The 15,549-nt window shown below is 30.5% G+C and overlaps 1 protein-coding gene across 1 annotated transcript in view; it reads right to left on the reverse strand.

The window, feature by feature from the left end:
• The window catches only part of IL1RAPL1 (interleukin 1 receptor accessory protein like 1), a 1,575,275-nt gene that overhangs the window by 712,272 nt on the left and 847,454 nt on the right, over positions 1 to 15,549 (reverse strand). The window contains exon 3 of the mRNA XM_051985073.1: positions 631 to 910. Coding sequence (XP_051841033.1) covers positions 631 to 910 — 280 coding nt within the window. The remainder of the gene's footprint in view (positions 1 to 630; positions 911 to 15,549) is intronic.

The raw sequence follows: 15,549 nt of genomic DNA on the forward strand, positions 1-15,549 counted from the left end.
CATATATTGATCATAATATTTGGAGAGTCACAGAATTTGAAGTTTGAAAAGGATTTTGGTGGCCATTTAGTTTAGCTTATAATAACAAAGAATCCTTTCTGAAGTTATATTTTTCATTTTCATAAAATCCCTGATACTTTCTCACACAGACACACTCATTTAAACACCTTTGTATGTTTCTCAATAAAGATGTATCTCAATAAAGAACTATCTATTTTCTGTTTATCAATAAATGGGAATAATAAGATGTTAAATCTCATTTAGAAATAAAGTGTGTATCCTTTCTACAAAGTTTTGCTTGCATTTTATTTGCAACAATCTATCAGCCCTATAAATTTTATTTCATCTTTGATGAATTTTGGCAACATAATTAGGTACCCAGATGGTCTGTATTTTCTCAATAAGCTAGAAATAATCCTTCAATATAAATTCAAAACCCATCATTTATGAATATAGCTGTATATATATTTATATATATGTATGCAAGACCCATCATTTATAAATATAGAAAGAAGCAAAATATACAAATATTAACAAAATAACTTTAGGAGAAAGCACTATCAATCTTGTTTTACTATTAAGTTTTGAATGTTAATTCATTGATGAAACAAAATAGAATTTAATGGATACCTGATGACACATGCATAAAGACCACTGTCCTGTACTAACGTTGGCCGGAACCAAATAGAATCTTCTTCTTTGCTCATTCTAGTTCCATCAAATGCTATTGGTTCTTCAAAGTCTCCTGGTCCAGAGCTTTTATACCACATCAAACTAAGTCCAGCACTTTGGGCAAGGGAGTAATTTGCTCTGATGTAGCCATAAAATAATGCACACTTGATTCGAACAGGCTCTCCCACTAAAACTTGATATTTCTTGATATCCACAGACCAATCAGTGCATCCATCAGCTACAACAAAGAAAAGAGAAGAAAAATTAGCAAAATTTCTTAACAGTACACAAAAAAAAGTATACACCTCCCCACCCCACCCCCACGTGTATGTGTGTGTGTGTGTGTGTGTGTGTGTGTGTGTGTATGTGTGTGTGTGTGTGTATGTGTATACTGGGACTTTTTTCTTCCCAATAAATGTCACGGATATCCATTATCTTCTTTTTAATATCTAGAGAAATCTCTAGCACAAATTTCATATGATTGATTGTATCAAGGAATGAAATAAATAATCCATGGAACTTTTAAAATGGAACCAGTCTTTCTAAAGATTTATAGTTGATTACTTTTTATAACTTTTCTATAATACTTTTGATTCATAATCGTAGATCTAAAAAGATTAAATTGAAATTGTGATACACAAAAATAAGTATATCATGTCATTAAAATTATTTTATATGATTTATTTACACAAAGTGATAATAAAATAAAAATCATTCAGGCATGATATTAAATCATGTGAATAAAGTAGAAAATTATCATGTTATGGAATTATTTTTTAGAATTACAGTTATCTATTTTATTTAGTAAAGATATTATAAGGTTTCTAAATCTTAAATATATCTATAGACTTCATAAGATAATCAATGCATGTCTTTTTGTTGTAAATGAAATAAACATGATTAATATAGATATCTATTATATATACATAATTTGTGTATTTACATATAAATTGTGATATCTACTCAATGTAATTTACTTACATTAAACAAAAACATAATTTCTTTGCTTGTTATATTACAAGCATTTATTAGCAAGCTATATTATAAGAAACTTATGTGTGTATATATATATGAATATATATTGAATGAAGAAGAATGTTGATCCCAAAGAATCATAAAACAAAAAGTAAGTCATAGTCACAACTTATATCCTAACCATTTGTTAACAGAATTAGAAGCTTAATATTTCCAACTTTTATTCATTACAATAAATTAGATTTGTGCTGGCTTGGAAACCATCATTCTAAAACCATCATTCTTGGAAACTAGCATATTTTTAAATACTTTGGGGTCTATTATGAGATTGAATTTGAATTATCACCAATTATTGTCAAATGATTATACTATCATTAAATCAAAGTCAGAAAATTTTAATCTACTCCGATATCCTTAGTCTTTTATATCAATAAATAATTGATGCAATTGGTGCATAATACAAATTTATAAGCCTATCTGAGAATTTTTGTTGATCATACAATACTTTTTAAATATGTAAAATGTATTAATGTTTAGAATTTATGGAAAAATGCTTGTATAATACTTCTTTTCTTGTGTACATCCCTGTGAATTATAGCTAACTCTGAAATCCTATGGAGTAGAGTGAAAATTCTATGTGAAATGTTTAATATTGGCTCTGCAGTATTTGTTAATATATGTGTACATTTGAATGTGTGAACAATATAATAGAGAGTTTTATCTGGCACCATTACATTTCCAAAAGTTGTCAATTTATTTGATTGGAATAAGTTTTATGATTATTACTTTTTCTTTTCTCTGTTTCAATCCTATTCCATGCACCAGAGTTTTTATCAGTTTGCTCACCTCTTTGTCTAAGCTAACTTGAGGGACCCATAGGCATATGCTAAATTGGGAATCCCCTAGACATATGCCTAACATAGATATTGTATATTTCCAAAGTATCTCCATTCTTCCTTCTTTGTAAAAAAGATACAGGACAGCATATGTTATTTATCATGATGAAGTAGTAGAGTTCCTATTTAATCACATAATTTGCTTGAGAGATTTGCAGCATAGGTTGCCAATTTTCCAAAGAATTAGAGTAGAATGTATTTAACAACTAAAACAGTCTCTATACAATTTTATCAGAAAACACCTTAGAATCTTGTTTCAAGTACTGTCTCTTGTCATTTCCTGTTTATGTAACTGAGCAAATCATTGAACTTCTTGTTCACTCAGTTTTCTCTGATATAAAATGGAGGAAAAAAGAATACTTGTACTGTAATGATCTCACGGTATAATTTTAAGGCTTAATAAAACTATAAAATCCTCTGTATAATTTTTGTTACTATGTGTAGATGTTTCATGGAATCTGCACTCTACATAGAGTGCAGAAAGCAATACAGGTTGTGTTACATAAAAATAGGTACGAAAAGATTTTCTTCAGAATGTTTGAACTTTCTCAATTTATTTTTATTTATTTGGCTTGATCCTAATTCATGTCTGCCACAAAGAAGGAGGTTAATAAATGTTTATTGAACTTTATTGAATTGATTTTTTTTTTCCTGTGAATCAATATGTCATAGAGAACTGACCTCAACTCCATGAAAGCCTAATCACCATCCCATTCCATCAACATATGTTCAATGGCCCTCACTAAGTCATTTAAAATCTCAGTCCTTTAAGTAACCCCCTAAAATGAAAAGGAGCTAATCTGTATCAGTAGAGGAATTTTCTTCATCTAGAAAGTCCTTATACCAATGAACTCACAGGCCTGCTCCCTTTCCCTATTCTATCCTAATGGACTAAGATCAGAAGATATTTAATAGAAACATTGACCCTTGAAGTCCCTTTGATTTTTAAATTAATGATTCTATAAACAAGTGGATTACCTTTATTTCACACAGGAAACTCAAAGGATAACTAATATACCTAAAGTAGTATAGGTAGGAAAATCAGAGCTGGAATTCTTTACAAGACATTGTTTAGACTTTAATGTAGAAAACAATTGCTATTTTAAATTTTAGGTTTTTTTTTTTTTTTTTTTAGCATATACTTGTGTTGTATGGTGATACTCCATCGATAGCTGTTAAGAATTTCTGCTTTTTTAGCCAGTTATTCATTGCTAATACTCTACCTTTGTAATTTTAACAACATAGACTTTAAGGACCATAAAAAGGTACATGCATTTATTAGTTTTATATTTGTCTTTTTTGGAACAATTTAATTTACTTAATAAAGTGGAAAAATGGTATTCAATAAATGCTTCTTGGATTGACAAGCCCCATAAACTAATATGAATGTGTTTTACATTGGTATTTAGATAGTTTGTTTATATCACTTTTAAGTCATGCAATTATGCTTCTAAAAAAAGTGGATATGGCCATGGATAGGCCAAAAAATATACTATCAGCCTTAGGCCCTTCATACCTTTGAGTATCCACTCAATAAACAAGAAAACAAACACTTGTGATTCAATTTATCCCCTTTCCTGATTTATATTTATATATATATATATATATATATATATATATATATATATATATATATATATATATATATATATATATATATATATATATTTAGAAAGGGTGAAGCTAACAACAGTGGTTATCAGGGCTCAAGCTGTAGACTTTCTTTTTCTGTTCCTTTCCCTCTTTGTAATACACAAACAGTTATGTTTATCTTTTGCTTTTGTTTTCTCCTGGTCCCACTTGCACTACAGGTACCTTTCCATTGAGATTGCCCCTGACTGGCACTGTATCTATCCTGATTGTGCACAGTTATTAATGAAAACAAAAGATTAAAAACCAGCTATTATGTGTACCTAAGAGCAAAATGGTGATTTTGAAAGTTGGTTGTACTTTAGAAAGGCAAAACTTATTTCTGGTGAAAATCTTATACTTTATCTCTTCCCTCAAACTATGAATTCTCTGATATTCTGTGTGAAATTACCTCCTAATTACCCTATTTATATCCTCATTACATACAGTTGTTTGAATATTGTCTCCCTAAAGATGTGAGCAATTTCATAGTAAAGAAAATATTTTTGCCTTTTTGGGGGGATATCAACAGCTTTTAGCACAGTCCCCAAGTCATAAGTTACTAGTAGTATGTACTCTGGTGGACAAAGTGAGGCAGGTGACTTTGCATATCTCTCCCTCACTTAAATCCAATTTATTTGCATATCATGGCATTCCATCCCTAATGTCATAGTCCTCTTCTAGAATGAAAGACAAAAAACAGTCTAATAAAGGCTTTTAGAATGACATTCACAGATAACAATCCAAGTGTACACAAATGCGCTCTTGCTAACTAAGTATAGAAATGCAGATTTTTTTTTTGTTTTTTTTCTTTTCTTTTTTTTTTAAATTAAAGCTTTTAAAATTTCAAAACATATGATGGATAATTTTTCATCATTAACCCTTGCAAAACCTTGTGTTCCAATTCCCCCCTTTCTGCCCACCCATAATTTTGCAATTAATCCAATATATGTTAAACTGTTGTGTCAAAGTTTCCTTTTAATGTTGTGACCCAGTTTTTTCCAATTGTCCTATTTAGTTATTCTGCCTCAGGTTATAACCTTTCCCTCTTAATGTTTGATGAGATAAAGGTCTACTTCAGTTGCTTTGCCCCAAAACCCCAGGCTATAATCATTCCCTCTTAAATGATTGATGAGATGAAGGTTTTATATATTTAGGTTATAGACATTCCTTAATGTTTGACAAGATAAAGGTTTATCCATTTTAGATGTCATTAGAATAATCAGTAACCTTCCTCCATTGTGTCATCCTAGGGGCCTCTCTCACCATTAGGTTATCCTCCCCTAGGTATCTCCCCCATTATGTCACTGTTCTTGTTATCCTATAAAAAAGCTTACCATCCCAGTACTCAGGGTTGGACTCTTTGAGATGATAGTCTTGTCCAGCCCTGGGACCAAGATCCATTTGGTCCCAGTATCTCTCTCCATTTAATAAACTATTGAATTGGTCTCTAACCTCTGTCTTGCTCAGTTTCTTTGGCATTACAAAACATGGTAAAATATATGTTAAATCCAATATATGCATACATATTTATACAATTATATTGCCACACAAGAAAAAATCAAAAAGAAAAAAAAGAGAAAGAAAATAAAATGCATGCAAACAATAACAAAAAGAATGAAAATGCTATTGTTGTGATCCACAGTATGTTCCCATAGTCCTTTCTCTGGGCATAAATGGCTCTTTTCATCACAATATCATTGGAACTGGCCTGAACCATCTCATTGTCAAAAAGAGCTACATCCATCAGAATTGATCATCATACAATCTTGTTGTTTCAATGTATAATAATCTCCCAATTCTGTTCAAGAAATGCAAAATTTTATATGTGTTGTCTTGCAAAGTGTGGATCTTTAAATGAGACTCATGTGACATAGAACATATCCTAATAACTAATTAAGATCTTTTTTTTTTTAATAGTGACCTTCTCCAGTAAACTATCTCTCTAGGGGAGAGATACTGAGAGTGAAGCAGATGATTGAAATAGAAGTATTGGAATCCTTCAGTGACTATCATATGGAAATGTGGGCCTATCATATAAGATATTGATCAATAGACAATGAATCTCAAGATGATCACCAGGTAGAAAAAAGTAATTTTTAAAAAGTCAGCTATTCAGTATTTTGCTAAGAACATAAAACATCAAACTTAGGAAAAGAGATCCAAGAGGTTTAGGCTCAAGACTATAGAACATAGCCCTTTCTTATAGAAAGGAGAGAGGCAAAATTCCATTCCAGGGGAACAGGTAGAAGGCATAACCTCATCACAAAGAATAAGAATATCCAATATAATCTGATTAGAATTGTTTCTGATATTTGTTATGATAATAATGAACAGCAGATAGTCAAATAACCCTATAGATCAATATTGTGCTAATTATCAAAAAAGGAAAGATAATTTCTTTCAAATTTTAGAGTTAGTCAATAAGCATTTATAAGTGTTTAATTATGTTCTAGGAAGTCTCCTAAGCATTGGGAATACAAAGAAATATAAAAAACAATCCATTTCCTCTGTTAAATGGGGAGAAATATGTATATACACATGTACAAACAAGCTATGCAAAAATAAATAGAAAAAAAGATTGCATGAAGGTCCCAGAATTAAGAAAGACAATGCCAATTTTCTTGGCAATGCCAAGTTAAAAAATGCCAGGTAATTTTCTGCATTCAATTCTTTGTATTAAAAGGTATAAAATCATGAAAACTCTAGTATACATCATTGCTGGAATGATATAACTCACCTCCTGGGAATCTTTTGAAATGTTCTTACTCAGTTTGTAAATTAACTCCCTATACATGCTAAATGGTGTTTTATACAGAGAAAATTATATATATATAATCCATTTATTTTATGAGTAGAATACTTTCTTGGATAAATGGATATACCTGTTAGGCTAATAAATTTAGAGAAATGATATGCTAGTCTGAAATAAGTTTTTGAAGACAAATTTTATTTCCTCTGTTGAGTGATTAATTGTCAATATTGACATTTATTCTCCAAAATCATGATATTCTTTGAAATACATTTTGAAGGTTAAGGACATTATCTTTCCTTTTCTAGGCTTAAAGTGGAATTACTCAGTAATCCTAATCATACATGAATTTAGATGAACTTTTTTATTTTTTTTAAAGCCATATTTCTATCTAGTATCATATCCCAGGGGTTATAAAAGCCATAACATGTGCTAATTGAAATGAGAAATAGTACTTCTCTGATTCTACTCCCTACATTCCTCTCCCCCACTCCCATGACCTTCCCTCTAAGATCACACAAAAATCCTTTTGAGGAAAATTATCCAATTGCACACATCATTTAATATTGTGCTCTGATTATACAGATCTGTCATGTATTATGGATTGTAAGGCTCATAATTGCAGGGCTTGTCATTTACATTTAGTTCTTCCCTAATGTCTGAGACTTTAGGTAAGTGCTTTATGAATGAATAAGTGAATCTTTTTTTTAAATTAAGAATGATGATAAAAGTTGATATTTATGTAATGCATTATAGCTTGTAAAAGGATTTACATAAAGTATCTTGTTTAGCATTCACAAAATCACATGAGGTAAATACTATTATTATGCCCATTTTAGAAATTACAATGCTAATTTATAAGAAAAGTTAGATTACTTGAAGAGGATACACAACTAGTAAGTATATGAATTTAGGATTCAAACTCAGTATCTCTTGACTTCAGGTCTAAGATCCCATTCAAAGAATCATATTTTAGATCTGGAATGGGCCTTTTGTTAAATTAACTTTCATTTTATTATTTATCATCACAAAGGGCTCAAAATTAGTTAAACATTTGTATCAGTTAGGATACACAGTAGTGGTTCAAGTATGAGTATCCAAAAAAAAGCTTTTTTACTCCAACATTCTTAAAGTTAAGAAAATCAGTGCATCTAGCTGTCCTTTGTATTATTTATCTTTCTTTTCTTTTCTCTTTTATTACTCATTCTATCACATTCTATTTTTCCAAGGTAGATTCACTTGACAGAATTGAGCCAGTGTTTATATACACTCAAATACTGCAGAATTATGAGAAATAACTGTGCACTGGGAAATTTATGAAATCTGAGCCATCTCTGACTATATTTCCATTAGCTCATGGTGAAAGAGTCAATCAAATATTCTTTTTATTCTATAAATTGGAAAATACTTTAATAATTCAATAGCCTTGGAATTTCAGAACTTCAATCAGTGGCATAGCTGTAGTCTCTGATCTCTCTTTTAATGTGCTGCACCCAGCTATTGCTACCTATAATGGCACAATCCAGGACCTAGGAAGAATATCATTCACTCTGTTGTTTTCTTGAATGGCTTCAAGATACGAAGTAAACTATTCTATATCACTGTCCTCATAATGAGATCCTTCTGCTGGATAAACAAGCTCCCTGCAGGCCACACCTTATGATAGGACCCAGTGAACCAAATATTTAACATTACAGAGAAGCTCCTCCCTGGCATTCTTCAATATTGCAACCATCATTTTCAAGAGAAAATTTGAGGCAGAGAAGTAGAGAATAGAGCTACTGACTCCCCAGTTTATTGCCACAACCTAACTTAGAAACAAAGCCTCCATTCAATTTTTGGGTCCTATGAGATAACAAAAGTTTCAAAATTTTCTATAAGATTGTGGGAATTTAAATTCTTGTTATATCCTACAAATTTAGACATTCCTTTAGGTGAAATCAGCAATTCAAAGATGACTATCAAAAAATTTTGAGCTTCAACACAGTGCTTGTTCTGTTATTGGAAATAATAGCTTGAACAGGGAGGTGGTGAGGGCAGAGTAATTACTTATAATGGGGGTAGAGGGAGAGCAGAAAAATTCTCTTTCAAAAAGATAAAACATTTTCCCTTTTGAACATCTGTAAATATTTTAAAATAGAAGAGTATATAGCCTTTCTTCTGTCTTAAATGCACGATTCCTTTTGCAAAGATAAAATAAATAGACAAGCCTTAATGCACATATGTTGTTTCAGGGACATAAGAACAAATCAGCATGTACAAGAAAAACAATGTCATTTAGAATAACACTTGATGCATCATTCTCAGCATTGTTAGAGGAACCACATATTTTTGCTTGAATCTAATCTATAATGATAGTAACTTTACAAGATGATGCCATGGTCTTCCACAATTCATGGACTGGCATACCATATTCCAGTGAAAATAGAGAGTTTGAGAAAAGTTGCATGCCATTTGGGAAGAATTAAATAATATTGACATTTTTATTTAAATTGTTAATACTGTTAATACATAGAATAAATGAAAAAAATGCCAAGGAAGGGGACCTGTCTGTACCAGACTTAAAAGTACATACAAAGCAATTTTGTCTTAGATAAGAAATAGAGGAATAGGTTAGGAAATAGGTTAGGCTCACATGACACAATAGTCAATGAGTATAGTAATCTAGTGTTTGATAAACCCCCAAACCCAAAAGTCTTGGATAAGAACTCACTATTTTACAAAAATTGCTGGGGAAAACTGGAAAATAATATGGCAGAAACTAGGCATTGACCAATATGGATTTACGATTTAGACATAAAAGATGATATTATAAGAAAATTATGAGAAAAAAGGATAATCTACTTGTCAGATGTGTAGAAAAGGAAGGAATTTAAGGACAAAGAAGTAGAGATTTTGGTTGCCTTAAATTCAAAAGTTTTTGCACAAACTTGCACAAGTGATAGGGATGTTATGGCAATTGACATATATTAAGTTCCCACTGAAATTCAAACATAGACTTTTGAGAAATAGAAAAAGGCACAATATTATTCTTTTCTCCTTTATTTGTGGGTTGTTATTGTTGTTTTTGTATTATGTACATAATATGATAAACATAAAATAGTGTAATATCTTGGATATATTCTTAGTAAATATATGTACATATGTGTGTGTCTATAAACAGATGTGTAGATGTAAATATATACATATACACATATGTAGATGTATGTTTCATATTAAATTGGGGTTTTGTTGTTTTGTTTTCTCAAATGATCTCAAAAATATTTTTTTACCAGATTAGAAGTTATAATTTTTTCATTTAAGTTTGGTCTTTTAGTGAAGTGCAATAATTCAGTAAAATGTGGGCTATCTGTGAATTATATTAACACTAAATAATGAATCAGAAGTTCATTATATTCATCTGTTTAAGTGGCTTTTAAAGGAAAATGAGGCAAGCAAAGTGACTGATACAGTGCTCTGGAGAATATCCTTGATAAGAAGTCTTAGTCTCAGTTATTTACACTATAGATTTTCTCTAAAACTTATGTTTGTTTGATTATAGATAGAAATATATAACCATATAAGATTTTAATTTTTAATAACAATTAGAAAGTTTTTAAAGCTGCTGATTTATGTCGATGTATAACTATTGAGAATATTATGACCTTTTATCATTTTAAAAGAGTAGCACCAGGATAACTTAAATTCTCAGCCATTTAAAATATAAACAAACACACATATTCTCTATTCATGTTAGTAAATTTGTGTAAAAATTATTCATTTTAAAATTCATATTTCTAGGATCTAAAATTATCCTTGTCATATAAGATATTCTTAATAAATAATTGTTGACTTGAATTTACACTCTTTGAGTATCTAATGAACTGATAAAATTATGTGTTTCAATATGTTTGGATTGATTTTAATGGTAACACTGAATTATAGCTATAATTCAACAGAATAAGGACTGGCTCTGAGCTATCAATTATTATACATGAAATCCCCAGATAAATAAATTCCCCTTTCTGCCACTAAATATCAGCATGTTCTTGGCAGTAGTTTTTTTTTAAATGGTGTTTTGGTTATATTACAAATATTTTCAGATGACTTCCATTCCAGGAAATATCCATTTTAAGAAAATAAAATTATCAAAACAATGACCTCATTCCATTTTGCATATTTCTCTCATAAGTAATTATTTGAAGGTATGTTTTTTTTTAATATGGCTCCATAATCTTAGAAAATTGCTTCAAAACACCTAGAAATGATATTATTTGCCTAGTGTTATAACTCTGCTTTGTATCAGAGGTAGGACTTGCTAAATCTTCCTGATTGTAAGGATATTAATCAAGTCACAATGTCATGGCACATCTATGATTTGACTTTTTTCAAGAGAATTGAATATATAGTAAACTGAAATACTTTTCTAATAGAGAAATGGAATTTATAGAAAATTTGGAATCCTTAAAGTTGGATTTAATGAATATTACCACTTGAAATGGGAAAGTTTGCATCATAAACCTATGGGGTAATCATTACATCAGAATCATGGAAGTCAAAGCCTACATTTACTATCAATGAATGCAACTTAAGTTTTATGAAGATCTGATTTGCAAAAACTTAAAAAAACTTGTTTTATGTCAGTAAGGATCAGAATGATGTCCTTGGACTTATGATGTCAATTAAAGTTTAATTTTGCTTCCTTAAATCCATTAATTTTCATAAAAGAACTTAAATGAAATCATTAATATGATAATTAGAAGGGCTGGATTTAGGTGAGAAAAAATGTTCCACAATCAAAAATCAAACCAAACCAAACTGCTCTCTACTTATTTTGACTCATAATATGAAATGTCTATATTTCTCAAGTAAAGTGTCACACAAATAGAAATAAGGTTTCTTTTTAAAATTTATTTTATTCTAATTTATGAAATAAACAATTATTTTCATAACATAGTATAATAAAAATATGAAATTGCTACTCTGATATATATATATATATATATATATAATATTTATATATATAATTGCCATTCCTTTAAAATGCATAATAAAATTATAATGTAAATTTCTTTCTCTGGTGCAGATATCTTTGCATCTTTTATAGTTAATTTGGCTTTTATAATAATCCTTTGATCTTCTCTCTCCGCCGTCTGCTGTTCTTTAGATCCCAATTTCTTAAACTATGGTTTGAGTTACCATATGAAGTCTTGTAACTGAATGAGGGGGTCATGCAATTGTGGTTTATTATCAGTAATGTTGGACTTAATACCTATTTTTATACCTATATACCCAGCATCACATAAAAATTTCTGGGTAGAAAAGAGGTTGCTAGTGAAAAAAATTAGGGAGCACTGAAATTTTTTGAAACTTACCGATTCAGCTTTCAGACAGAGCTGCCCCACAATCCACTACTTGCTGATTCACTGGAGGTGACCTGAGGGTGTCTACACTTCACTAATGTTATACTTTAATTCTTGGAGGTCATGTCTTTTCTGAGCTCCTATCACATTGTCTTTGAAGGACAACTGCCTAAATTTTTATTACTCTATGTTCATTTCATGATTAATTTCTGTATGATTGTACAGGAAATCTGGAGGGCCTAAAATTTCTGACCTACTCCACCATCTTCCCAGAATGCACCTCCAGTCATGCTTTTTAACTGTTTTAAATAATAAATAATAACCATTATTTCTTCTTAATACAGCAAAAATACATTAACAAGCTTTGCACAGTGCTTATTATTATAATTAGGATACATAGTTGGAAATGGTCATTATAAATTTAATTTCTTTACTCATTGACTTTCCCCCTTTAATCTCTGATATATTGTAAACAACTCACAGAAAAGCTCACAGAGTGATTCCTAAAAAGCAAAAAAAAAAAAAAAAAAGTGTAATTGAAAAATAACTAGGTCTATAACAGAGCACCAACTGAATTGGAACAGATAATGCAATGTTGTTTAGGAAAAAACAAATAAAACTTATGGAAATTGGAATATGTAAACTGAAATATATCACAGCAGTGCCATGAACTAATCCACTATTTTCTCAAGATAGTCTTTTTTTCCTTGCTTAAAATTTGCCTAAACAAAGCACATTTTCTATCTTCCCTTGATTTTTAATCTTTAAAAAGCATATTCAAAACATTTATTTTAAATTCCCTCCTGTTGTGAATAACATGAGTTTTCTATCATGTACTTATAATAGGCAGTGTTTACTTAACATTACAACAAAAAGATTCTGCTCTAAACTTGTTCTTTCTATCCTAAAAAAGGATTAATAGAAATTGGCACCAGAACAAGAACTATTCCAAATGTTACAACCCTAGAAATCTCTGAAATGTCCCTAGCTTAGGGACTGAATTTAAATGTTCCCCATAATAAAGTCTTTCACAACTCCTGTCAAAGGAATTTCTGTTCTATGAAGACAACTGAATGAACCCCTGCTTAATATGTCTTTTTGGTAACATCTCCATTTTCCTCTGTACCAGTTAACTGTACCAGTTAAACATGCATGTCCTAAACAAATTTTCAAAAGGACTAATTTGCTCTGTTTAAAAAAAATTACAATCCTATGTTACTATAGAAAATAAATTCTTTTGTGTCTCATGAAGATTTGTCAGTAAAATAAAAATAAATGAAGAAAATCCCTGTGAAAGTCACAAATTATAGTTGAAATATACTATTAAAATATATATATTCACATATCTATATACATACATGTTTACATATATCTATATATGCAAACATACAATTCTGTTGCATGTATTATGCTACTATACTGTAAGAAATAACATATATGTGCGTGTGTGTATTCAACTCAAATACCCAAGTAAATATGTATTGGGTTGTTATAAGCTAGAACTCTGAACTTGAAACAAGGATTCTTACAAGGTGCTAATTCAGTGGAATTGATGAGACAATGGTTATCTAGTTTAGAATGGTGCGTAATAGTTCTCTAGTTCAGTATATGTACTTAGTACTCAATATAGTTCCACAAGATTCACACCTATGAAAATGGAGTATATAACAGCCAGCAAGGACTGGATGAGATTCTTTTCCATCTACAGTCAGGATCCTGGTGGCTGGCCTGGCCTCCTGCACTTTCCCCATTTGGCCAAACAAAATTTTATAAAACATAGTGGCAATGGATCACTCCTTAAATCAGGGATTCAGGAGCCAGGAAGACTTGATTTCAAATATGCTTTAAAACATTTACTCTCTGTATGACCCTCAGACATTTTCCTAAGTACTATCTGCCTCAATTTTTTCATATATAAAATGGGGATTTTAATCATATCTACTTTCTATTGTTGTGAGGATATGAGAAAATATTGGTGAAGTACTTTGCAAACCATAAGGTGTTATATCAATGATAGCAATTATTAATATAATATTATTAAATCACAAATTATTCTAAGCATTTTAAAATTTATTTTTAGGAACACCCAGCCATGAAACATAATTTTATATATAATTTTCTTTTTTTTCATTATGAAATATGCCAACATATTAAAGATGTCTTATAGAGAAAACAGACATAAATACATAACTTTATAAGCACAAAGTCTCCTTAAAAGAAAAAGTCTGTTTAGTAAAAAAAGTTTTGAATGGATGGTATTTTTTTCACTTAAATGATATAAAACCAAGATATATTGGAACAAATGCCATCAGAAACAACAATCACAACAATAGCATTTTAAGGTTTGCAATGATATTTAACAAAAAAAAATTCATTTTATTTCAAAACAATCCTGGAATATAATTGATTTTTTAAACCTCCATTTTGCAAATAAAGAAACTGAAGAAAAAAGTGGTTGAATTACTTGCTTGAGCTATCTCCTTAGCTTAGCAATGACTTGAGGCAGGATTCAAGTTCAGTTCTTCTGGACTCCAGTTCCAATACTCTATCTACTGTAGTAACTATGGATATCTAAATACTGACATTAGAATAGTCACTGCCAATTCAGTTAAAATTTATAGCAGGAAGTCCATCCCCCTTCTTCCTCCCTTCTTCCTCCCTGTTCCCCCCCCCCCCAATTCTGTCAGCTCCACTGTTTTATTCCTCATAGGTATAAAGGAGAGGAGGGGAATTGGTATTTTGGAGAGTACCACACTAATGTCTTTGCGGGCTTCTGGCCTACAGTCTCTTTATCTCAGCTTTGTTCACCTCATCCTATCAATTCATTCCCTTTCTGGATAGTCTAAATCCTGTTAGCCATCTGAATCTTGCTTGGCTATGCTCCAAACCACCTGTCATATTCATGTCTGCCTGTAGAATCTCCTTGTATATTTCCTTGGCTTGGTCCCAGATTGATCAAATCCCAGACCTCTCTGAACCTGCTCCCCAAAGCACTGTAATTCCTAATATAATTAAAGACATATTTTAGAATGAATGAATAAGATTATTTCTTAAAGTAAAGGAGAAGGTTTTATATTGAAGTTTTTTAATCTTAAAGTTAAGATTTCAGGGAGAGGCATGAACTTGGAAATGGAAAAAAATGAATCTGCTTTTTTCTTCATTTACTTCTAAGTGGAATTTAGAATTCCCTGAAATTAGGAGTTTAAAACAAACTTTCAAGAAGGGTCCATAGGCTTCTCCAAATAGGTATATTTGCAGCAAGAAGGTTAAGAACAACTGCTTA

Source organism: Antechinus flavipes, chromosome 3 (assembly GCF_016432865.1).
Source record: "Antechinus flavipes isolate AdamAnt ecotype Samford, QLD, Australia chromosome 3, AdamAnt_v2, whole genome shotgun sequence".
Lineage (NCBI taxonomy): Eukaryota > Metazoa > Chordata > Mammalia > Dasyuromorphia > Dasyuridae > Antechinus > Antechinus flavipes.